This window comes from Manis pentadactyla, chromosome 6 (assembly GCF_030020395.1).
Source record: "Manis pentadactyla isolate mManPen7 chromosome 6, mManPen7.hap1, whole genome shotgun sequence".
NCBI lineage: Eukaryota > Metazoa > Chordata > Mammalia > Pholidota > Manidae > Manis > Manis pentadactyla.
The window spans coordinates 112,412,903-112,438,687 of NC_080024.1; the positions used below are offsets into that span (position 1 = coordinate 112,412,903).

The 25,785-nt window shown below is 36.2% G+C and overlaps 1 protein-coding gene across 6 annotated transcripts in view; it reads right to left on the reverse strand.

The window, feature by feature from the left end:
- ARHGAP28 (Rho GTPase activating protein 28) overlaps positions 1 to 25,785 on the reverse strand; it is a 183,584-nt gene that overhangs the window by 67,158 nt on the left and 90,641 nt on the right. For 5 of the 6 annotated variants that reach the window (XM_036880675.2, XM_057504055.1, XM_036880676.2 and 2 more), the window contains exon 2: positions 143 to 378. In XM_036880675.2, coding sequence (XP_036736570.2) covers positions 143 to 378 — 236 coding nt within the window. Of the gene's footprint in view, positions 1 to 142; positions 379 to 12,955; positions 13,074 to 25,785 lie in introns of all 6 variants that reach the window. The other variant, XM_036880677.2, reaches the window with a different exon arrangement.

Genomic DNA, 25,785 nt, shown 5'->3' on the forward strand with positions numbered 1-25,785 from the left:
GATACCAGTCAGTGGGAGCAGGCAACTGACATGTCAAATTGTATAGACTCGTTTGTTAAACTACTAGTGGGATGATTTCTACCTGCCAACAGAACAAGAGAGCATATAGTCAGCACAGAGGAAAACAAACCTAGCACCCTACCATCCACAGGCTTGACCTCGGCGGGCGTCTGCTCTTCCTGCTCTTCCTGTCCTCCCTGTTGTCCCGCATGGTTCTCTTTAATGCTTTCTATTTCCCTCCAGAAGTCCTCCATGGAGGCGCTGTCTATGGAAGCGCTGTCTACGGAGGCTTGTGAGTTAGAGCGGCTGAATGCAGAAGAATGGAAGGATTCACTGGAGAGCATCCTGTTCATTCTTCGGCAGCGAGGAATGGATTTTCTAAAGAAATGATAATTTTCTGTTAGTGAAAATCAGTGTCTTTAACGCTTCAAGTCACCCCATTAAATTTAAGCTTAAAAATCAATGGAAAAATAGTGTTAGTGTGATAAAGAGGGGTTGGGGAATAATTTCTATTTGATGGTCGCCCTTCTTGTTTATTCTCTATAATTTATAATGACTCTATGGCCATGTAAGAATTGCTATGAAAATACTTTTTTATAATTTTCACACATTCATACAGTAGGAAGTTATTTGTATTAGTCAAAACATAGACAGTAAAAGTTTGCCTCTGTAAAATAGATAAGATGATGACAGAGAAGAGTGTAAAAAGTTGTCTGCTCATACCCATTAGAACAGCTACTAGCAAAAAACAAAAAAAAAAAATAGAGAAAACAAGTGTTGGCAAGGTTGTGGAGAAATTGGAACCCTTGTTCACCACTGGTGGGAATGTAAAATGGTACAGCCTCTGTGGAAAACAGTATGGAGGTTCCTCAAAAAATTAAACATAAAATTACCATATGATTCAGCAATCCCACTTGTAGATATATACCCCAAAGAACTGAAAGCAGTATCTCAAAAAGATAGCCTTACACCCATGTTCACAGCAGTCTTATTCACAATATCCACAAGGTAGAAGTAACTTAAGTGTCCCCTGATAGATGAATGGGTAAGCAAAATGTGGTATGAAATATTATTCAGCCTTAAAAAGGAAGGACATTCTGACACCACTTACAGCATGGATGAACCTTGAGGACGTCATGCTAAGTGAAATAAGCCAGTCACAGAAGAACAAATTCTGTATGATTCCAATTATATAAAAGACCCAGAGTAGCCAAATGTGCAGGGACAGGAGGTAGAATGGTGGTCGCAGGGGCTGAAGGAGGAAGGCATGGGGAATGATTGCTTAATGGGTCCTGAATTTCAGTTTTACAAGATGAAAAGAGTTGAGGAGACAGATGGTGGAGACTGCTGCACCGCAATGAGGATGTGTTGATACCACTGAGCTGTGAGCTTAAAAATGGTTAGGATGGTAAATTTTATTTTATGTGTGTTTTACCAGAGTTTTAAAAAAATTGAACAAAAAAATCAAAGAATAAAGTTTTTTAAAGTTGGCTTTTGAGATGAGATAGTGAAAGGAAATAGTCTATATCAAATGGAAAACCCCTACATTTGATGGGGAAGTGGGGCACTGACCTGGAGCATGGAAACTCAGCACAAGGAGAACTAGATCAGCGCTAAGGGTCAGGCCCAACTGCTGAGAGGGAGTGCAGGCTCCTCTCTCACCACCCAGTCAGACCACTGCCCGTCTAGAACATAAACAGCTGAGCAAAACCTGCACGGGATAGCTTCATGGAGCACTTTCCTCTGAGGCCGCTGCAAGGACTAAATGAATTTGCACATGGTAAAGTATTTAGAACACAAAAACATCTGACAAATGTTAGCTTAAAAAACAAGAGACACGGTATGGGAGACAGATGCCAAATGCTGGAATTCTGAGAGATTTTAGAGATTTACATAAAATTAAAATAAAATATTTTATTTATCCCACAATCCTAACCTTATTGTGGGAATCATTTCACAATACATACGTGTATCAAATCATCACATTACAATTTAAGGCATACCTTAAATTGATCTAAAGCTGCATGTCAATTACATCTCAGTAAAGCTGGAAAGACTTCAAAAAATATTTGACTTCCATGATATGATTGACAAACACTACATTTCTTAGGAACAGAATGTCTGATTAACTGAAAGACCTGGGACCCCAGCCATGAAGATTAACTAGGTTACTTTATGCAATACAGTCTCCTGCTTTGTTCTTATATATATATATATATATATATATATTTTATTTTCTAATTTGGAGTATGCAATTCCTTTCAGAGAAATCTTCCAGCCTTCTTCTCCTTAGGTTCAAGTGGAATTGAACCAAAAGACTGAAACGACCTCCTAACCAAAGTAAGGTTTGAGCTATTGTACCCAAAACAAGGAGTCCCGGATGGAAAGAGGTAACCAGAGCAGAGCAATGGCAAAGCCATGTCCAACTGTGCTATTACAGCTTCATTAGGACAATTACACAGACTCGATAAGCACAGCAGCAGTGGACAGCTATCAAGTTTAGCTGCGTCCTGTACAGCATATGTAAAGAACCCAATATGCAAAAAAGTACCAAAGAGGAGAGTAAGAAGTTTTCCATGCTCATATTGTCTACACCTCTAGGAATTCTTGATTTCTAAATCACCTTTAGTAGGACTTTCTGGAATTTTTTCACTGATCCAGAGACTAGAAAACTGTGAGTAGTTCTACTTTTGAACATTAACTGGCAGTGAGTTAGCCAATTTATTTTTAAAACTCAAAGCATTTCAGTAAAATATGAAATGTTCACTTATATTTTTTTATGCTGTGCTGTGTGATAAGAATGTTTGGCAGCTCTGTTTGATAACTGGCTGATAAGAGTTTTCACCCAAGTGTTTTGACAAAGCAGACACATTCTAGTGGTTGAAATACATAGGAAATTGACACAGGTATTTAGACAGTTATTGCTCCCTTCATTACTTTAGGTGTTTAAGGCTTTTCCTTTTAAAAGATCAATACTGAAAACCACTAACAAATTCATAGAATTCTAGTACATAAACATCTACTTCTTGTAAGATTATCCTGTTACCACTGCTCACACGGCCTACCGCCGTCCACCTACCAGAGTCAGGAAAAGTAGACAGATGTCCAAAACGTTCTCTAGTTCTGGATATTTTTAGGTTTACTTCTTCAAAAAATGAATATGCTTGACTTATGAAAAATTTACAGTCTTAGACATGGACCAAGTTTTAAAAAATAATAAGGCAGTGAAAATGTTTGAAGAAGTGAGAAATTTGGGAAATGGTAAGTGAATCTTAGAAGATGAGCAGCAGTTATATTTAGGGCTAATAATGATTTTAGTTACCTAACATGGTTTCTTAGTCATGCAAAGGGTATATTGGTGGAATCTCAAAGAAGAGATCATCACAAAATTCCGCTGGGGGCACTGGGATCAGATGTAAAATCGAGATCATAGGCATCTAACGTGCTGGTTTCATCTGAGACAATCCACCCAAAGAATTCTTTCACTGCAATGATAGGCTGTTTTTTTTGGCAAAGAAGTCAGACAGCATTTCTGGGACAAGCATATTTGGAAAAGTTCCCACTTTTTTAGTTGGAGGTCCAAATATTTCCCCCCTTCATCCCAGGGTGGAGTAGGGACCATGACCTGCCTGCCTTTAAAGTATTACATGATTGTGATCCTCATGCTCATCCGACATGTTGACTCAGTCTTAAACTGCAGTTTCATACCTCACCATATTAGGATAAATAGAGCTTACGCGTCATCAGCTGTTTTTGTCTTTTTATTCCAGAATAATGCCAGGAAAACATTACATGACACACAGAATGCAATTATATTACACAGCAACTTTGGTTGGGAAAACACCATTACGTTTAAAATTAGATTTTAAATGCATGGTAATTACTGCTAGTTCAAAGTGCCATTACAAAAAAAAAAGGATTTTATTATATCATTTTTTCCCTCCATTATCTCTTTAGAAATAACTTGTATTACATCTTAATGGCTACTGCAGATACATAACTTACTATTCTCTATCTGGAATTAGTATTTCACAGCTACAAAACAGTGTAAAAAACTTACATGGGCATAATTCTCCCTTTACCCTTTATATTACTACTGTCATATATGTTGCCATTTCACATTTACATCCCACAGTAGTTATTATTGTTATTGCCTTTAAAAAGTCAATAATCTTGTTTAAAATTAAGAATGGTTAGCCCTTGACCAACGTGGGTTTTAAGTGTGTGGGTTCACTTTCATGCAGACTTTTTAAATAAAGCACAGTACTGTAAATGTATTTTCCTTATGATTTTAATAACATTTTGTTTTCTTTAGCTTACTTTATTATAAGAACACAGCATATATAAGAAACAAAATATGCTAACTAATGATGTTATTGGTATAAGTAGTAAAGGTTTAAGTTTTGGGGGCAAAAGTTTTACGTGGATTTTCAACTGTGCAGGGGTTTTGGAATCCCTAATCCCCACTTCATTCCACATCAGCTGTAGTCTTTTCTATTTATCCTTTTTGGTGCTCTTTATTCCTTCCTCCACACCCATGTATCCATAACAACTCATTTGCAATCAGCTTTGACAACTTCCTCTGGCATTTCTTCTTTTTCCTCTGCATTTCTGTACTGTGGACCTGCTGGCAACACATTCCCTTAGATTTCTTTCTGAATATGTCTTTAATTCATTTTCAGTTTTGATGAATGTTTACTGGGCATAGAACTCTAAGATGGCAGTTTTCTTTTTTTAATTTTATTTTGGTATCATTAATCTACAATTACATGAAGGACATTATGTTTACTAGGCTCCCCCCTTCACCAAGTCCCCTCCACATCCCCGTTCACAGTCACTGTCCATCAGCATAGTAAGATGCTGTAAAATCACTACTTGTCTTCTCTGTGTTGCACAGCCCTCCTCGTGTCCCCCACGCACTATACATGCTAATCGTAATGCCCCCTTTCTTTTTTCCTGCCCTTATCCCTCCCTTCCCACCATCCTCCCTATTCCCTTTCCCTTTGGAAACTGTTAGTCCATACTTGGGCTCTGTGCTTCTGCTGCTGTTTTGTTCCTTCAGTTTTCTTTTGTTCTTATACTCCACATATGAGTGAAATCATTTGGTACTTGTCTTTCTCTGCCTGGCTTATTTCACTGAGTATAATACCCTCTAGCTCCATCCATGTTGTTGCAAATGGTAGGATCTGTTTTTTCTTATAGCTGAGTAATATTCCATTGTGTATATGTACCACATCTTCTTTATCCATTCATCTACTGATGGACATTTAGGTTGCTGCCATATCTTGGCTATTGTAAATAGTGCAGTGATAAACATAGGGGTGCATCTGTCTTTTTCAAACTGGAGTGGTGCATTCTTGGGGTAAATTCCTAGAAGTGGAATTCCTGGGTCAAATGGTATTTCTATTTTGAGCATTTTGAGGAACCTCCATACTGCTTTTCATAATGGTTGAACTAATTTACATTCCCACCAGCAGTGTAAGAGGGTTCCCCTTTCTCCACAACCTCGCCAACATTTGTTGTTGTTTGTCTTTTGGATGGTAGCCATCCTTACTGGTGTGAGATGATAGCTTATTGTGGTTTTAATTTGCATTTCTCTGATGACAAGCAATGTGGAGCATCTTTTCATGTGTCTGTTGGCCATCTGAATTTCTTCTTTAGAGAACTGTCTATTCAGCTCCTCTGCCCATTTTTTAATTGGATTATTTGCTTTTTGTTTGTTGAGGTGTGTGAGCTCTTTATATATTTTGGATGTCAACCCTTTATCGGATCTGTCATTTACGAATATATTCTCCCATACTGTAGGATACCTTTTTGTTCTATTGATGGTGTCCTTTGCTGTACAGAAGCTTTTCAGCTTGATATAGTCCCATTTGTTCATTTTTGCGTTTGTTTCTCTTGCCCGGGGAGATATGTTCAAGAAGAGGTCACTCATGTTTATGTCTAAGAGATTTTTGCCTATGCTTTTTTCTAAGAGTTTTATGGTTTCATGACTTACATTCAAGTCTTTGATCCATTTCGAATTTACTTTTGTGTATGGGGTTAGACAGTGATCCAGTTTCATTCTCTTACACATAGCTGTCCAGTTTTGCCAGCACCTAAGGTGGCAGTTTTTAATGTTTTTAAATATGTCATTCTATTGTCTTCTGGGCTCTTGATTCTGATAAGAAGTAAATTAAAATTCTTATTGACATTCTTCTAAATATAATGTCCTTTTTCACTAGCCACTGTTAATAGATTTTTCTCTATATGTTCTGCTTTTAGTAGTTTCATTATGAAATGTCTAGATTGTGGCTTTCTTTGTTTTTATCCTGTTTGAGGTTTACTGAGCTTCTTGAATTTATGAGTCAATGTAATTCACCAATCTTATCCATTTTCTCATCAAATATTTCTTCTGTCCTGTTCTCTCTCTCTCTCTTCTGGAACTCCAATAACACAACTGTTGGACCATTTAATATTGTCTCAAATGTCTGCTTTGCCTACCACTGTCATGTTTTTCTTTTTGCTTCAGTTTAAATAATTTCTATTACCCTGTCTTCAGGTTCACTCTTGATTTCTTCGATGTGTCTAATCTGTTGTTAAGTCTGTCCAAGGAATACTTCAATTCTGATATTGTGTCTTTTCATATCAAGAACGTCCAATTATTTCTTTTTAGGAATTTCATTTCTTTGTTGACATTTTTTCATCCTTTATCCATTCTGTCCTTCTTTTCCTCAATTTCTTTAACATATTTATCATTGTTATTTGAAAGTTCTTATCTCTTAATACCAAAAACTCTGCCATCACTGTGTCTGGTAATGTTCATCAAAAAGCAGTCAATTGTTTATGGGTCACATTTTCATTTTCTTTTATAAATATTGTAACATTTTTTGTTATATGGCAGACACTTTTTCTGAAAGAACTCTAGAAAACTGGAGTAAATAGTAATTTCTCCCAGAAGGAAAAGCCTTTTCCTCTATCTAGTAGTAAGGGCGAGGCACATATCACTTTAATCCACTCAGGGGTGAGCTGGATCTGGTCTGGGTTGCAACTTCAATTAGATTTGGGGGTTACCTCAGGTTCCAAATGCTTTAAGGGGTGGTCTGTCCTGTGTATATTACAGGTCTCTCCCTTAAGGAGGGCTTGGGATAAACACCATGGAACTACAGAAATCTCTCTGCTTTAGAGCCTTGTCCCCAGCCTCCTACATTGTTGGGCTCTCAACAAAAATCACGCCCCCACCCAAAAAAAAGAATTGTCAGTTGCAGAGAATTAGCTCTGTATGTGGGCCTTCAGCAGTTTCTAATCTGTTGTGCTAGTGCAGGCGGCCATCAACAGCTCCAGCGGTGTTTCCTCGCCCAGCAGGGTCCTCTGTCCAGCCAGGTGTGATCTTCTGCCAGGCAGAGCACAGACTCAGGGAGGGCTGAATGGCCAGGGAGGGAGACAACCACTGGGCTCTGCTCACCTAGGAAGAGTTCTCCCCTCCCTGGAAATTTAGGTCCTTTAGATTCCCTTGTATCTATAGCTTTCCACTATGGTTTTTAGACCATGTGATTTTTACACTTATCCACTTTTCTCCAGTTGTTACAGAGGAAAAGATTGTTGGCCACAACCTAGTCAAAGCTGGAACTGGAAGTGAAACTCCCACAGAACCCTGTAAACACCTCATGCTGTTTTTTAACATTGTATTTGCTAATGAACTGCTTATTCTGTCTAATCACAAGTTCAACTGTTCTGAGGACATTCCATAGAATACTGTTTTTAAAACATACTTCTTGCTAAGAAATATTTACTCTATGGGCCTTTATTACTTATTATTTTATGAAGAATTTCTATATAACAAGTTATTATCACACACATTACATCATTTGCTCCTTATATTAACCCCATAAAGTAGCCAAAGCAAGTGTTAAACATCTCATGGCACAAAGAGGGATAATGGGTCCTGAGAACAAAGTGGGACCCGGAGTTTTCCACTGCAGGTCCAGTAAGATGCAAGCTCTTCCCTGTGACTTTATGCCCCCAGCTGGTCCTCAAACTTCTCCAGCTGTACCTTATATCACTCTGTCCTGGTGTGAGATTGGCATGCTAATCTTTTCTCGGTTTCTTTAAAAAGCCAACTCTTTCTTCCTTAGGAATTTTTCTGTTTTTTTTCCGCCAGGAACATTCTCCTGCTGTTTGCACAGCGAGATGCTTCTCATCATTCATCACCCAGCGTAAATGTCATCTCCTCAGGGCATCTTCTGGCCACCCAAACATTCCACTAGTTGTCCACCATCTCAGCGTCTGCATTTCCTTCTTCTCTTTCATCAACAATACACACTTCATCTACTCACTTACTTCATTTTTTAAGAACTATTCTCTCCACCAGAATATAGAGGAACCCTGTCTTTCTGGTTTACACAGTATCCAGCCAATAACAGGAACTCTGAAATATTTGCTGAATGAATGGCTAGTGACAGGAGAGCAACAATATGAACTCAAACCTCTTCAATTCTGTCCATATGCTTTCCCTACAGTAATCTTTCTGATTTCAGAAGTCCCCTCAGGTATTTATGTATCTGTTTAAAGCTATACATATTTTCATATCACAAAAGAAATAAAACATGGTGATTTAGAAAAAAACTGAAGCCAGGTGGCCCAGGTTTGAATGTGGGCTCTGCCACTTCCTAGATCTATGACTTTGAGCAAGTTACTGAACCTCTGTGCCTCCATTTCCCAATCTGTAAAATGGAAATATTAATCAAATAATATCCTGGGGTTATAATGAAGATTAAGTGAGTTAATACATGTAAAATGCATGGCATATAATAAACCCATAGTAAACTATAATTTAACTAATTTGTTAGCATGCCCACAGCTAATTTGTTAGTTAGCATGTAGGGTTAGACTACAATAGTTGCTAATTATCATTGGGGCACTAAAATATCACTAGAAATGTAAGGAGATAAATAAAACTGCATTTATCCTCTCTGACACAACCCCATTTCCACGCCATTTTCCCAACTCCTTTATGTCAGAAATAGTCATCTGACACAATTCTAACCAAAGTCAGTAAGAAAAATTCCTCTCTGTGGTATCAGTGAAATCTTTTGTTTTCCTGATATAGGTGCTATCCCTTTCTTTTCCTTCCTCTCTCATCTTAGAATATAGATAAGATGTCTGGTGCTTTAGCAGCCATCTTGCAAGCATGAGAGAAAAGCCAAAAATATTGCAGTGATCAGCTTTGATACTATTGAGTCTCAGAAATAACATCAGAAGCTGCCTATCTTTGGACTTCCAGAAATGTAAGAACAATAAACTCCTATTTTAAAAAACCCTACTCTAATTTTTGTTGTTGTTGTTACCTGCATCCCAAATGATTCCTAACTGACATAATTGTAAGGAATACTTTAATAAGTCATTTGGGGTAGGGTGAGATACCCTCTAAAAAAGGAATATCAAAGTAAGAATAGACCTAGTCAATTACCTGTCTTTTAAAGGAATGTGGGGTCTACTTAATGTTTTCAACTTTAAGGGCTGCCAAATTATTAGCTTCACCCCATATCTTAGTCAGTCTTCATCAGCTACCGGAGTTAAACATTTTCCTGCTAAAGACATTCCTGCCTAAATATACAGGTGATATATTCACATTGCTCTCAAACACATTCCAAGAGTTTTAAGAAAAATATACCAAAAGTCAAAGATCTCCCTTCTTTTTCTGAAAGAAGGGAAGGACTGAATCCCCTATTGCCGCTGTCTTTGAATGATGCTGGTGGTAGCACAGTGTGGCCTTTTAGAGAGATCATCTCAGACCCTGACCACAGTGGACATCTGTAGCAGGGCTTTTGCAAGATAAATAGTTCTCTGTGGGGCCCCTGGGCCCAGCCCCAGTAACGCAGCTGTTTGCCCTCTTAACTTCCTCAGGAGGCCATTCAGATAAAGTAGAGGATAAATCCCTTGTTTTTATGCTCAGCTTCTCAGTAATCTTGGGCTCTAACATGCTTATAAACAAGCTTAACTCAGATCATCTGTCTCACAAAAAGCACTTGAAAGGCAATGGTGACTAAAAGAAGCTATAGTTTCAGACTAGCAGAAGCAAGCACACAGAGGAGGTTTCCCACTCTCTTTCCCAGGTTCCTCAGCTCCGGCTTGCAGTATCATCCTGGCATCCTGGCATCCTAATCTTCTCTGTCCCTTTCCTGGCCTGCACCACCCCTCTTAGGAGAACAAGGAGAAAGCTAATGAAGCTATTCCACCAAAAGGTAAACACATCTGTCTGAACCTTTCTGTTGGCTGAAAAAGATACAGAAAAATGTGTAGCTTAGGGGAGGCTTAAAGCACCAAACAGATCTCAGTCACTCAACAGGGAATATTCAAAATAGTTTTGAAAGCTGGATTTTTTTCTCACCAATTGAGGTGAAATTTAATCATCAGTTAAATTCTTACTGCATTTGTGTTATCACCTCCAAGCAAAAGCACTGGGCCAGAAATGGAAAAGGTGGCAATGAGAAAAGAACAATTTCCAACCATATACACTGAACCCCAGCAATTTACACAAAGAAGGGGGCTCAAATGGGGCAGCAAGCTCTGCTGACAGTCAGAATGACACACTCTTTTTCTGAGGGTCGGAGAAGGGAGTTGGCATGTTTTTTGTACATATAGTAATGAAATAAAAACAACTCATCTTACTGACATTGAAGGTAATCTATGCTATGTCTCCCTACTGCTCTACCTGGAAAGGGCCACTAAACAGAATCAATGCTTGTATAGTTACCATGTCATTAAAATACAGCACTTACATGAGTATGCATAAATACCCACAAGATAAAATCAAAATATCTGTTTCTTAAATTTCCCCTACTTTGACTGAGGGGACATTGAAATGGAGAGAGATTGCTAATAGGTAGGGGGGTTCTTTCTGAAATGATGAAAATGTTCTGGAATTAATGTGAATATACTAAAAACCGAATTGCACACTTTAAAAGGGTGAATTTTATTATGCCAATTATATTTCATTAAAAATTGTATGAGAAGAAAATTGCCTTTCTTTAGTTTTCTTTTTCTTTTTTTTTTTTTTACAATTAAAAGTGCTTTGACACTGATGACACCCAAATGCTGGTGAGGGAGTGAAGCAAGAATTCTCATTCATTGCTGGAGGGTTTGAAAAACGGTACAGCTACTTTGGAAGACAGTTTTGGCAGCTTATTAAACTAAATACACCCTTAACATGCAATCTAGCAATCACTGTCCTCAGCCTTTACCAAAAGGAGTTGAAAACTTAGGTCTACACAAAAACCTGCACATGGATATTTATAGCAGCTTTATTAGTAATTTCCAAAACTTGGAAGCAACCAAGATGTCCTTTAGTTAGGTGAATGGATAAATAAACTGGTACATCCAGACAATGTAATATTATTCATCACTAAAAAGAAATGAATTATCAAGCCATGAAAAGACACAGAGGAAACTTAAATGCTTATTACTAAGTGAGAGAAGCCAATTTGAAAAGGCAACATGCTGTTTGACTCCTGTACATAAGGGTAACTATATGATATGCTGGAAAAAGCAAAACTATGGAGATAGCAAAAAGATCAGCGGCTGAAGAAGGGGAAGAAAGGGGTAGAGCACATAGAGAATTTTAAGGGCAGTGAAACTATTTTGTGTAACACCGTATCATTACACATTTGTCCAAACCCACAGAATGTACAATATGAAGGCTGAACCCTAATGTAAACTATGAAGTTTGTTGATTATGACGTGTTAATGTAAGGTCATCACTGTAACAAATGTACTACTGTGGTGGGGGATGCTGATAATGGGGGAAGGCTGTGGGGGAGGGAACGGCAAGAGGTATATGGGAAATCCATGGACCTTGCCCTCAATTTTGCTGAACCTAACTCAGCTCTAAAAGATAAAATCTTTTTTTAGAAAAGCACTTTAGGATTTCAAATAACTTAAGAAAAGGCAAAAAAATAATCAAATTTTCAAAATGGGGCATGGATTTAGAAAGATAGCTACTTCATTGATAGGCTACTGACTGCTCTGAGCAAATGGTAACAGTCACAGATGGGAAATGGTCTTACCTGCTCAACTAAAAATCATCTAAACATGTGACAGGCCAAATGTTTGCTTTGCAGGCAAAAGATATTACCAAGTGTGAGTATTTTATGTTCTGTCTGTCCTAATACTAACATGCAGCTTATGAGCTAGACCAAGTACATGATTTTGACATGGCTCAGTCAATTCTACAAGTCACCCAACACACTACCCCCAAAGATACATTAAAACTATGATGGAAAACTAGTTTTGTGACACCTACTGATTGCTCATACTTTTTATTCAGTTAGGATATACCCAGGAGAGAATCTGTAACAGAGAATGTGAGCAAAAAGCAGCTTTCTCTTGTACTTTAGTAGAATTATATCCTTTATCTATTCAGTGACACAAGTTACTTTAAAAGTGTTGGTGATCTACGTTTGGTACTTCTGAAATTCTTCTTCTTCAAGTAATCTGAAAAAATCATTTTTAAAAGATTGTCTTTTATTTCAAATGTAAGTTACATATTCTGTCTACTGTTTAGTACCAAGTTGCAGTGTATTTTTTATTATGTGGTTTTGAGGGGCTTGCTGTGGCTGTTATAGCTATGCATGACTTTCAAAGTAACTAACCAGATGAGTTCCCCATTCTAGTGTCATCTGAGGGTTTGCCTTGGTTTTCTAGCTCCATGTCTGCCTGTCTGGTGCTGTGATGATTTGTTGGAATGCAGCCATGTATCCTGTTTCTTCCCATCTCTGGTCTTTTTATTGTCATTATTACCCAGTCATTAAATGCTGAGCCAGGAAATGTGAAAACCTCTTCTATTGCATCCTTGTCTTGCTTTTTGATTTGTTTTCTCTGTTGCCCATCTTTAGCTCCAAAAATGCAATAATAGCAGGACAGAATCAGAAAGAAAAGCAAAGGGATTGCCAGGCAATGTCTCCGCCTGCTGTTCCACCTGGTCATTCTCACATGACGGGCCTTAAAAAGGTCCTTGGTCCATCCTGTCAAGGCATTCCCCTTCTTTCTCACAAGGAAATGCCATCAGCTCAGCTTTAAACTATGCAGTATGAAATCTAAAATGAAATAAAATTACAACTTATTAAATCCTGACAGGAGTAAGTGGGCCATTTGGATGAATAAATATCAACATTCCTTGATTTTTCTTTTCTCACAATATACTTTTTCCACAGTCACACTTATTTCATGATAGTTTTAAATCTGGAGGGTCCACTTGAGCAACAACCATCTTTTATTCCATTAGTTTTCATTGGCTAACTTTAAGATGGCTGCTTCCTAGCTGCCACACAAACAGCTTTGAACTGGAAAGCCGTAACTAGGATTTCCAGTGAAACACAGGATTCTAGAATTGGAGAGCTGAGAAATGCCCAAATAAATCACCACATTTTACAGATAAGAAAAATGAAGCTCAGAGAAGTTAAGTGACTCATCTAAGGTCACATGGCTAGTTACTGAGAACCAGAACTATGAACTTGGTCTCCTGATGCCTAATTCCATATTCTTTTTCCCCTGGCTCACCAGTCTCCTGATCCATTTACATTTTATATCCTTCCCTCACTCACCCAAAAATATGAAGCTTCAAACTTCTGCACTAGAGATTATCCTCTTTTTTCCCTTAATTTATTTCTTAAAAAGCTCATGTTGAAATAATCAAATGGATCATATTTTTATAATAATGTATGTTGGAACTTACATCCCTAGGCAAGTTTTCATTAAATAACAAAGAAAGGTATATGCAAAACTATCCCCCAACGTACATATTTTTTTAATACAAAGTTCTCCAAAAATCCTAAAATGAACTAATAAAATTGGCAAGTGTAGCTGACAAAAACCACTGGCTATACAAGTTGTATATAAAATGTAGACAAATACTTCATATTAAAAAACAACTGCTGGTTAGCCAGAGACAGGTAAGATTTCTCAAGGGAGGAACAACCTAAGACAGGCACAGTCACAGGGGGGCCATCAGGTGAGAAATTGGGGATCAACAGAGGTGAGGCTTAGAACCTCACCCCCCCTGTTTTGAGAGAAATCTTCTGCATCCGTGGATGTTTTGTTGCCCTTGTCTAGCTTGGATTAACACATAGTCTACAGGCACACACCTGATCATCTACATTTGCTCTCTTACAGCACTAAACTATGTTTTCTACCTTTATCTTGCATCTACCTACCACTTCAGCATTTTATTTAAAAAAAATAATAATAATAATAATAAGGGAGAAATGTGGGATTCACATATAAATCAAGTATAAAAATCAAACGAATATTCATATTTGACCTGATTGTTTATAGTTCGTAATGCATGATCAAAACCGAAAGTTTCTGTGATGGCTCCCCTTGCACTGTTCACCATGTAAGAACTTGTTCGTTATGCTTCAGAAATTTGGAGACTGTTGAGAATTAGGCTTGGAGTTGATTAATGATTGTGCATTGAGTCCCCTATACAGAATTTTATTGTTGTTAACAACCATTTGATCAATAAATATGAGAGATGCCCTCTCAAAAAAAAAACAACTGCTATTTATCAGATCTATTAGCACTATAAAACATAAATCACATTTTTAATTTATCCACAGTTGGCAGAGTATAATGTTTTCGAATTTCTTGAAATAACACCAGCAATTCATGTCTTCTATTTTATAACCATCCAAGAGAATAGAAGCTAAGAATTCCATTTTACTCAATATTCCTTATGTTATGTAGAGCCAAGGATCATAGCCAGATTAAAATAAAATAATGAACTATAAATTCATTTTTTGTTACTGTTGCTATTGGCAGTCATCATCATCATGATCATTAAATTGAAGGTATTTTAAATTAGTTCTCAACATCACCCTCTCCAACTTACTTGAAACACTGTTCATTCTCAGATAAATTCCTTAAGCAAACCATAAGAGTTAGCAGTCAGACTGCTGCTTCACACTCTAAAAATGCCATAAAAAGCAACTGTCAGAATTAGGGAACTCAAAATCCCTCTCACAGGAAGACAAAGAAAGCTATGGACCAGTAACCTGAATGCCTATGTTAAATGTGAACTTTGGGAATACAAAAGCTATAAATTCCATCAAAAGAGAATCAAATAACCATTCCATTGATCTATGTGTCTATTTTGGTGCCTGTGTCATGCTATTTTGATTATTACAGCATTGCAGTATAATTTGATTCATGAGAGTGTGATACCTCCAACTTGGTTCTTCTTTCTCAAGACTTTTTTGGTGATTCATTATCTTTCGTGGTTCCATACACAATTTAGGATTATTTGTTCTAGTTCAACAAAAAATGCTTGATATTTTGATAGAGACTGCACTGAATCTAATGGTTGCTTTGGGTACTGTGGACATTAAATAATATTAATTATTTCAATCCATGAACATGGTATGTCTGTCCATTTATTAATAATATTATATAACTTAGTATGGTGACAGATAGCTAGCCTGTATAGCATCTTTGTATGAATTCAATAAAGGAAATTTCTGCTGGATAAATGCGGTTTGGGTAAAGGAGCAAGGTTAAATCTGTACCCCAACTTGACCCTTTGGTATTCTTAGTCCATAAACAACCTATACAACTAAATCTGTTGACACTGAATTCTACTAAACGACTCAAAGTTTCCCATTTATTTCCAGTATAGAATTATTCTAGGAAAATGTCAGTTTCCAGCCAAACTTTTGAAATCACACATTTTACAAAAAAAATAAGTTTTATTAATTATTTAGTAAGTGTGGATTTATACTAATTCATTAAAGAGAAAATATGGGAAAGGTTATGAATATTATCTATGGTTATTTGAGTAACCTTATGAGAAATATGCTCTTTCCCAAAATATTTATTGGTTTTTATTATCCTTGACAGAAAAAATATATAGTGTAATAGAAAAAAAAAAATAGATCTGCAGTGTTAAAACCTCCAGGAGGATAGTAAGTGTAATACCCCTGAGCGTCTCCTACACACCTCTGAACTTCTGAACATAATAAGCACAGATAGGTAAATTCTACTGTATTTAGAAGTATACTTGGATATACTTAATAGACAATATTAAAAGACTAATAATTAGTAGACTTTATAATAATAATTATAAAGACTAATTTCTACACATAGAAAACCCTTAGAAAATGTTTACTGAATGAACTGAACAGATTTTGCAAAGGAATGGAGGCCAGGTTCATTTCTACTTTTGAGGAGTGACTGCATGATCATCAGCAAATTCAAAGAATGAAAATGAGCTGGCCCAAAGATGGTTCTTGCCCCTCTCTCTCTCCTTCCTTTAAGCTTTTTCTTCTTCCTAATATATCAAATTAGTTATTATAATATTCAGAATCTTTCATTTTTAAAATGATTTATTCACTCATTCAATGAATGTTCATTATGTTAACATATTAATGAGTTTTGAAGAAATTTGGCAAAAGGCAACCCTAGTTGCAACAGAAAGAAGATCTAGGAATATCCTTGGAATGTCCAGAATTGGACATACTTTTACAGTCCAATTAAACTAGTGCTTTCTTTTATATTTAACTGAGTTGATAAGTTTTCTTCTTGAAACTCTTATCCAGGGCTAATAATTTTATTTTTCTGAAAAATTCCTTGGTTCCTACTCACAGAAACTTTACACTCCAGAAGATTTGGTGAAGGCCCAAATACATGTCTTTTTATAAGCACTACTTATTGCCTATGCCAAGTAATTCTAGGGCCACTTATTTGTGAATCATGCTTTGAGACCAACAATATGTCTTTTAACAATAGTCCACTCTCCCCTGATTCTCACTAAACCTCTCTGACCAGTGCTTCTAGGTCTGCTTTTTGAATCCTCTTTACCCACCAACCCTTATAGATTAGTGTCTCTCTCAAGGATCCACTTTTAGCATACAGCTCTTCATACTCTCTCTCTCTATATCTACACAGACCCCCTCCACACACAAAAAAGCTCTTCCTATGTCAGAGTTTAGCTTTAACCTATATGCTGGCCCAGTCCTTAGCTGCCTTCTTGACTAATCCCTATGACTCATCCAACAGCACACTGGACATGTCTATCTGGATGCTGCAATGAGACTTCAAGAGAATGCATGCAGTTCCTCAACATTCCGCAGATGAAAGACTGGATGCCTTTGCTCATGCTTTCCTGTGCTTGGAATCTTCCCTCCCATTCTGACTTAATTTGAGATCCCATTTAGGTGGACTCTCCTAAAAGAAAGAACTCCTCATACTTATTCTGCATTCCTTTCAACATGGGCTGATGGAATTTTGATCATACTTCTGCCAATGCACTTACTGGTATCTCCATTAAAGACATAAAATCAATTTGTATGTGAATATTTTAGAATCTGCATGAAGATAATAGGCCATTAAATGCACATACTTCCTCTACTCAGCTCCAACTTTCTCAATAATCAGCCAAAATTTTGGCTTTGTAGCTTTTAAAAAAGAGAAAACTAGATTTCTGCAAAGTATCTGCAGCTAAGAACTTAATCTGAGGGCATTTAGATGTAAAGGTGAATTAGGAATCATGTGCAAAAAAGGATAGAAATCTATTTCTGAAGAAACTTACTGACTACAATATGATGATAATGACATTGAAGAATTTCATAAATATTTACTGAGTACCTACTAGTGGTAGGTCTGAGGTTCAAGGCTCTAGGAACAGAACCAGACACTATTCTAGGTACTGTAAACATAGCTTAGACTTTACTGAGCTTTCATTCTAATAAGAGCAAATAGAACCAAGACAAATATTGTATATATTCATGCATGCAGATACGTAATTAAAAATTAATCAAATGACTTTCTGTTTCCCACAGTGAGAGACCAACAGGGCTCAGAATTATCCTCCCACCGTAAACAACTAGAAATCTGGATAAATAAAGGAAGCAACTATTTTTAAACTTAGCAGGTAGTGCAGGACTGTGATGCCAGGGAAAAAGGAAACAAATGAGGCAAGTCTTCCAATGGACATGGCTATTTACTTGGAGGCAATTTCCAGAATAGAACACAGAGAAAGAGACTGTGAACAGAACCCAGCATTCTCACTGAGGTGAAGTAGCAGACATCAAATCTCAGGAAGGTTGAGACTGCTATAATTTGCTGGTCACAGTACCAAAATGGCAGGATCTAAACATGCTCCAGGAATGGACATGGAATTGGGGAATTTAGCAAAAAAAATTTTTTAACAGCTTTAATGAAAATACTTAAAATATTTAAGGACTTAAAACGTGAATATAACACAGAAAGAAATAACAGCTATAAAAGATGAAATTTCTAAATATAAGTTACATAATATGTGAAATAAAGCATTCATAAATTACATAATATGTGAAATAAAGCATTCACTGGGTAGAACTAATAGCAGATTAGACACAGGAGAGAAAAATCAGTGAACTTGAAGGCACATTAATATCAACAGCATAAAAAGAAGTACATAGATTTTTAAAAGATTGAAACATAATAAACAGAGCCTCTGTGACCAATAGGAGCTTGTCAGTTGGTCTAATAAATGTGTCAACTTCCAACTAAGATGAAGTAACAGGAACCAGATTTACCTCCCACCTGAAATAAACACACACACACACACACACACACACACACACATTATATTAAAATTAAAATACTCTCAAGATTACTGAATGACAGGAGACTAAAAAGTGTGATCCTTGAGAGAGAGAGAAAACAAACAAGTCAGTCCTACAATGGCCCCACCTTAAGGCCTAGAGAGAGCTTCCAGGCCATGGTGCAGTGACAGGGAACCCAGCTGAGCCTGTGCATCTCTCTGAGTTTAAGAGATGCAGATGGAAGCCAAGGAAGCTATGGAGCTCACAGAGCAGGGCACTGAACAGCAGACATCGCCAAGGAGAGAGCATGCTGGAGATTCTCAGAGGATCCTTTCAAGTCTTCAGGTGAGTACTGATACGCAAACTCATATGGAAATTATCCTAGGCCAGGGGAAACTCACCAGAAGGTTAAAGAAAATGATCCCCGGTAATCACATAGGGCCAGGAATAATTTGTTTCCACCAGCCAAAGTGGAAAAGCTCACAATTTAAAGGACCTCAGAAAAAGTATTTCAGAGCATTTTACCTTTAGAGTAGGGAAGACTTTTCCTAAATGTTACTAAATGCTACTCTGGTCATACCCACTAACTCTTAAAAGCAAGACACAACAGGGTCAAACCAAACTCTCAAAAAATAATTCAAAAGTATTTCTAAATAAAAAATTTCCAGCCCCAACAAGATAAAATTTCCAGCCCCACATTAATTCTAAAAAACAATTTGCCAGGCAAACAAAGGATTAATGAGAAAACTCAATCAACACAAAGACCTAGAAATGACACACTATAATATTCTATAGTACCATACCTATTCTATAGCATTAATAGGACACTAAAATAGTTATTACACCTTTATTCTGTATATTCAAAAAGCTAGAGGAAAAAGTGACAACTTAAGTAAACACATGGAAGATTTTTAGAAGACCAAACAGAATACCCAAAGTTAATGAAAACCCTAAAACTAGTTTCAAGGAGCTCAATAAACTCAAAGAATGAGAAACACTTGGAAAATTATACTGTGACACATAATCAAATTATTAAACCAGTGATAAAGAAAAAAATCCTAAAAAATCAGTCACAGGAAAACACAAAAACCTTATGTACAGAGGAACAAATAAAAGTATATCAGATCTCATGTCAAAAACAATGAAATACAAAACATAGAGCAAAATCTTTTAAATACCTTAAGAAAAACCTATCAACCTGGAATTACATACTCAGTGAAAACATCTTTCAAAAATGAAGAGAAATAAAGTTTTTTTCAGTCATAATAACATTGAAAGATTCATTAGCAACAGACACTTCATACAAGAATTGGTAAAATAAATCCTTAAAGCAAAGGAAAATGACACCAGATGGAATACAGATCTATAAAAAGGAATGAAGAGCATATGAAATGGCAACTACATAAGATAAAAGCTTTATCTTATTACTTAAGTCCTTAAAGGATAAATGATTATTTAAAATGAAACTATTACTTCATATAATAATATTGTTACTCTATTATGTATATTATTAGGTAATAATATTTATTACTTGAAGGTAGACTACAATGAAGTAAAGATGAAAATATGCAGCATAAAGCAATCACTAAGTAGCACAACAAAACTTTTAAGTGAAAAATATTCAACTTGTCTAAAAGAATCCCCCAAAGAGGAAGACAAAGAGGATCAACAAAGACAAATACCACATATTTAGTAAATATATACCTCTAAACAGTATGTTTCCACCCAATCATATCACATTTAAGTATAAATAGTTTAAACCTCCCAATTAAAAGGCAGATTGTTAGATTAGATTAAAAAGCAAAACACCAAAAAAGCACCTTTAACAAGAAATCCACATTAAGTCTGAAGACATAAGTAGGTAAAAAGAAAAAAGAAAAACATGCCATGCAAAAAATAAATAAAATGTGTGGCTATATTAATATCAGAAAAAGTTGATTACAGAGCAAAACAATCACTAGTGATTAATAAAATCATTTTATAATAACAAAAAGGTGAATCAAGAAGAAATAACGATCAAACTTTTATACAACAAACAACAGAACTTCAAAACATAGAAAGCAAAAACTGACAAGAGAAAACAGACAAAAATTATAGTTATAGTAAGATATTTCAAAATCCTTCTTCAAGAATTTATAGAACAAGAAGACAGTAAGTCAGTAAATATATAAAGGACAGTTTACTTCACATTTACAGGACACATCACCCACAAATAGCAGAATGCATATTCTTTTCAAGTGTACACAGAATATTTACCAATATAGATAATATTTGGCTGATACAAGTGCCAAATTTAAAAGAACTAAAATCATAGGAACATTTTCACTGATTACAATGGGATTAAAATAAATCTATAGCAAAAACATATGTGGAAAATTTTGGAAAATTGTGATACTAAATAACACACTTCTAAATAAACAATGGGCCAAAAAAGAAAGCAAGATGAAATTAGAAAGTATGAAAGCATTAAAAATACAGTATGAAAAAGCTGTGGGATACAGACAAAGTGTTGGTTGGAGAGAAAATTATAGCACTAACCACCTTAATTAGTGAAGAAGAAAGCCATCCAACAAATCAGTTCAGCTGTCACCTTAAGAAACCAGAAAAATACTAACAGAATTAAAGGAGGAAATAGAATACAATGCATTCATTTTAGGAGACTTCAACACAACACTCACTCCAAAGGGCAGATCAACCAGACAGAAAATAAGTAAGGACACAGAGGCACTGAACAACACACTAGAACAGATGGACCTAACAGACATCTATAGAACATTCCTCCCAAAAGCAGCAGGATGCACATTCTTCTCAAGTGCACATGAAATATTTTCCAGAACAGACCACATACTAGGCCACAAAAAGAGCCTCAGTAAATTGAAAAAACATTGAAATTGTACCAACTAACTTCTCAGATCACAAAGGTATAAAACTAGAAATAGACTGTACAAAGATAACAGAAAGGCTCACAAACACACAGAGGCTTAACAACATGCTCCTAAATAATCAATAGATCAATGACCAAATTAAAACAGAGATCAAGCAATATATGGAGACAAATGAAAACAACAGCACCATGCCCCATCTTCTCTGGGACGCAGCAAAGGCAGTTTTAAGAGGAAAGTATATAGCAATATAGGCCTATTTAAAGAATGAAAAACAATCCCCAAATGAATAGTGTAAATTCACAATTATTGAAACTGGATAAAGAAGAACAAAGGAAGCCCAAAGTCAGCAGAAGGAGGGATATAATAAAGATCAGGTTAGAAATAAATAAAATTGAGAAGAATAAAACAATGGAAAAAAAATCAATGAAACCAAGAGCTGGTTCTTTGAGAAAATAAACAAAATAGATAAGCCCCTAGCCAATCTTATGAAGAGAAAAAGAGAATCTACACACATCAACATAATCAGAATGAGAAAGGAAAAATCACTACAGACACCACAGAAATACAAAGAATTATTAGAGACTACTATGAAAAACTACATGCTAGCAAACTGGATAACCTTGAAGAAATGGACAACTTTCTAGAAAAATACAACCTTCCAAGACTTACCCAGAAAGAAACAGAAAATTTAAACAGACCAATTACCAGCAATGAAATTGAATTGGTAAACAAAAACTACCCAAGAACAAAACCCCCAGACCAGAGAGATTCACCACTAAATTTTATCAGACATTCAGAGAACACATAATACCCATTCTCCTTAAAGTTCTCCAAAAAATAGAAGAGGAGGGAATACTTCCAAACTTATTCTATGAAGCCAGCATCACTCTAGTACCAAAACCAGGCAAAGACAGCACAAAAAAGGAAGACTACAGACCAATATCCCTGATGAACATAGATGCAAAAATGCTCAACAAAATATTAGCAAACCGAATTCAAAAATACATAAAAAAGATCATCCATCATGATCAAGTAGGATTTATGCCAGGGATGCAAGGATGGTACAACATTCGAAAATCCATCAACATCATCCACCACATCAACAAAAAGAAGGAAAAACACCACATGATCATCTCCATAGATGCTGAAAAAGCACTCAACAAAATTCAACATCCATTCATGATAAAAACTCTCAACAGAATGGGTATAGAGGGCAAGTACCTCAACAGAATAAAGGCCATACATGAAAAACCTAAAGTCAACATTATACTTAACAGTGAAAAGCTGAAACCTTTTCCTCTAAGATCAGTAATAAGACAAGGATGCCCACTCTCCAGCTTTTACTCAACATAGTAATGGAGGTCCTAGCCACAGCAATCGGACAACACAAAGAAATAAAAGGCATCCAAATTGGTAAGGAAGAAGTCAAACTGTCACTGTTTGCAGATGCCATGATATTGTACATAAAAATCCCTAAAGAATCCACTCCCAAACTATTAGAATTAATATCTGAATTAAGCAAAGTTGCAGGATACAACATTAATACACAGAAATCTGTTGCTTTCCTATACACTAATGATGAACTAGCAGAAAGAGAAATCAGGAAAACAATTCTATCCACAATTGCATCAAAAAGAATAAAATACCTAGGAATAAACCTAACCAAAGAAGTGAAAGACCTATACCCTGAAAACTACAAGACATTCTTAAGAGAAATCAAAGAGGACACTCATAATAGAAATTCATCCCATGCTCTTGGGTAGGAAGAATTAATATTGCCAAAAAGGCCATTCTGCCTAAAGCAATCTACAGATTCAATGCAGTCCCTATCATAATACCAATAGCATTCTTCCACAAACTGGAAAAAATAGTTCTAAAATTCATATGGAACCACAAAAGACCACAAATAGCCAAAGCAATCCTGAGAAGGAAGAATAAAGCAGGGGGGATTTCACTTTCCAACTTCAAGCTCTATTACAAAGCCATAGTAATCAAGAGAATTTGGTACTGGCACAAGAACAGACTCATAGACCAGTGGAACAAACTAGAGAGTCCAGATATTAACCCAAGCATACATGGTCAATTAATATATGATAAAGGAGCCGTGGATATACAATGGGAAAATGACAGTCTCTTCAACAGTTGGTGTTGGCAAAACTGGACAGCTACTTGTAAGAGAATGAAACTGGATTACTATCTAACTCCATACACAAAAGTAAACTCTAAGTAGATCAAAGACCTGAATGTAAGTCATGAAACCATAAAACTCTTAGAAGAAAACATTGGCAAAATTCTCTTGAATATAAACATGAGCAACTTCTTCATGAACATATCTCCCCAGGCAAGGGAAACAAAAGCAAAAACGAATAAGTGAGACTCTATCAAACTAAAAACCTTGTGTACAGCAAAGGACACCATCAGTAGAAGAAAAAGGCATTCTACAGTATGGGAGAATATGTTCATAAATGACATATCCGATATGGGGTTTACATCCAAAATATATAAAAGAGCTCACGTGCCTCAACAAACAAAAAGCAAATAAGCCAATCAAAAATGTGCAGAGTTGAACAGACTCTTCTCCAAAGAAGAAATTCAGATGGCCAACAGACACGTGAGAAGATGCTCCACATCACTAATCATCGGAGAAATGGAAATTAAAACCACAATGAGATATCACCTCACACTAGTTAGAATGGCCAATGTCCAAAAGACAAACAACAACAAATGTTGGTGAGGTTGTGGAGAAAGGGGAACCCTTCTACACTGCTGGTGGGAATGTAAATTAGTTCAACCATTGTGGAAAGCAGTATGGAGGTTCCTCAAAAAGTTCAAAATAGAAATACCATTTGACCCAGGAATTCCACTTCTAGGAATTTACCCTAAGAATGCAGGAGCCCAGTTTGAAAAAGACATATGCATCCCTATGCTTATCACAGCACTATTTACAATAGCCAAGAAATGGAAGCAACCTAAGTGTCCATCCGTAGATGAATGGATAAAGAATATGTGGTACATATACACAATGAAGTGTTATTCACCCATAAGAAGAAAACAAATCCTACCATTTGCAACAACATGGGTGGAGCTAGAGAGTATTATGCTCAGTGAAATAAGCCAGGCAGAGAAAGACAAGTACCAAATGATTTCACTCATCTGTGGAGTATAAGAACAAAGGAAAAACTGAAGGAACAAAACAGCAACAGACTCACAGAACCCAAGAATGGACTAACAGTTACCAAAGGGAAAGGGACTGGGGAGGGTGGGTGGAAGGGAGGGATAAGAGGAAAAGGAGCATCACGATTAGCACACATGATGCAGAGGGGGCCACGGGGAAAGCAGTATAACACAGAGAAGACAAGCAGTGACTCTACAGCATCTTACTACACTGATTGACAGTGACTGTAATGGGGTATGGCAGTGGGGACTTGATAATGGGGGGAATACAGTAACCACAATATTGCTCATGTAATTGTATATTAATGACAAATAAATAAATAAATAACCAGAAAAAGAGCAAATTAAACCCAAGCAAGCAGAAAACAATAAATAACAAATATCATAACTAAAAACAATGAAATAGAAAACAGAAAAACGATAGAGCAAATCAATGAAAACACATGCTTGTTCTTTAAAAAAGAAATCAATAAAAATAATAAACTATCTAGACAGATTAGGGAAAAAAGAGAGAAAACACAAATTAACAATATCAGTAATGAACAGGGCAACATCCCTGCAAGTTTTACAGATATTAAAAGAATAGTACGGGAATATTATACACAACTTTATGCCAATATGTTCAACAACACATATGTAAAAGAGAAATTTCTTATAAAATACCAGAATACCAAAAGCTCACTCAAGTAGAAATAGACAGCATCAGTAGCCCTTTATCTGTTAAAGAAATTGAATTTATAGTTAAACACCTTCCTACAAGGGAAACTTCAGATGCCTTCACCAAAGAATTGCAGCAAACACCTAAAGAAAAAATAATACCAATTTTACACAAATTATTACAGAAAATTAAATAGAATATTTACTAACTCATTCTGAGGCCAGCATTACCCAAATTCTAAAATGAGACAGGCATGGCAAGGAAAACATCACAGCTCAATGTCCCCATGTACATATATACAAATATTATTTTTCTTATATTAATTATTTTATTTACTTATTTTTATTAAGGTATCATTGATATACACTCTTATGAAGGTTTCACAAGAAAAACAATGTGGTTATTACATTCACCCTTATTATCAAAGTCCCTCCCACACCCCATTTCAGTCACTGTTCATCAGTGTAGTCAGATGCCACAGAGTCTCTACTTTACATACAAACATTCTTAA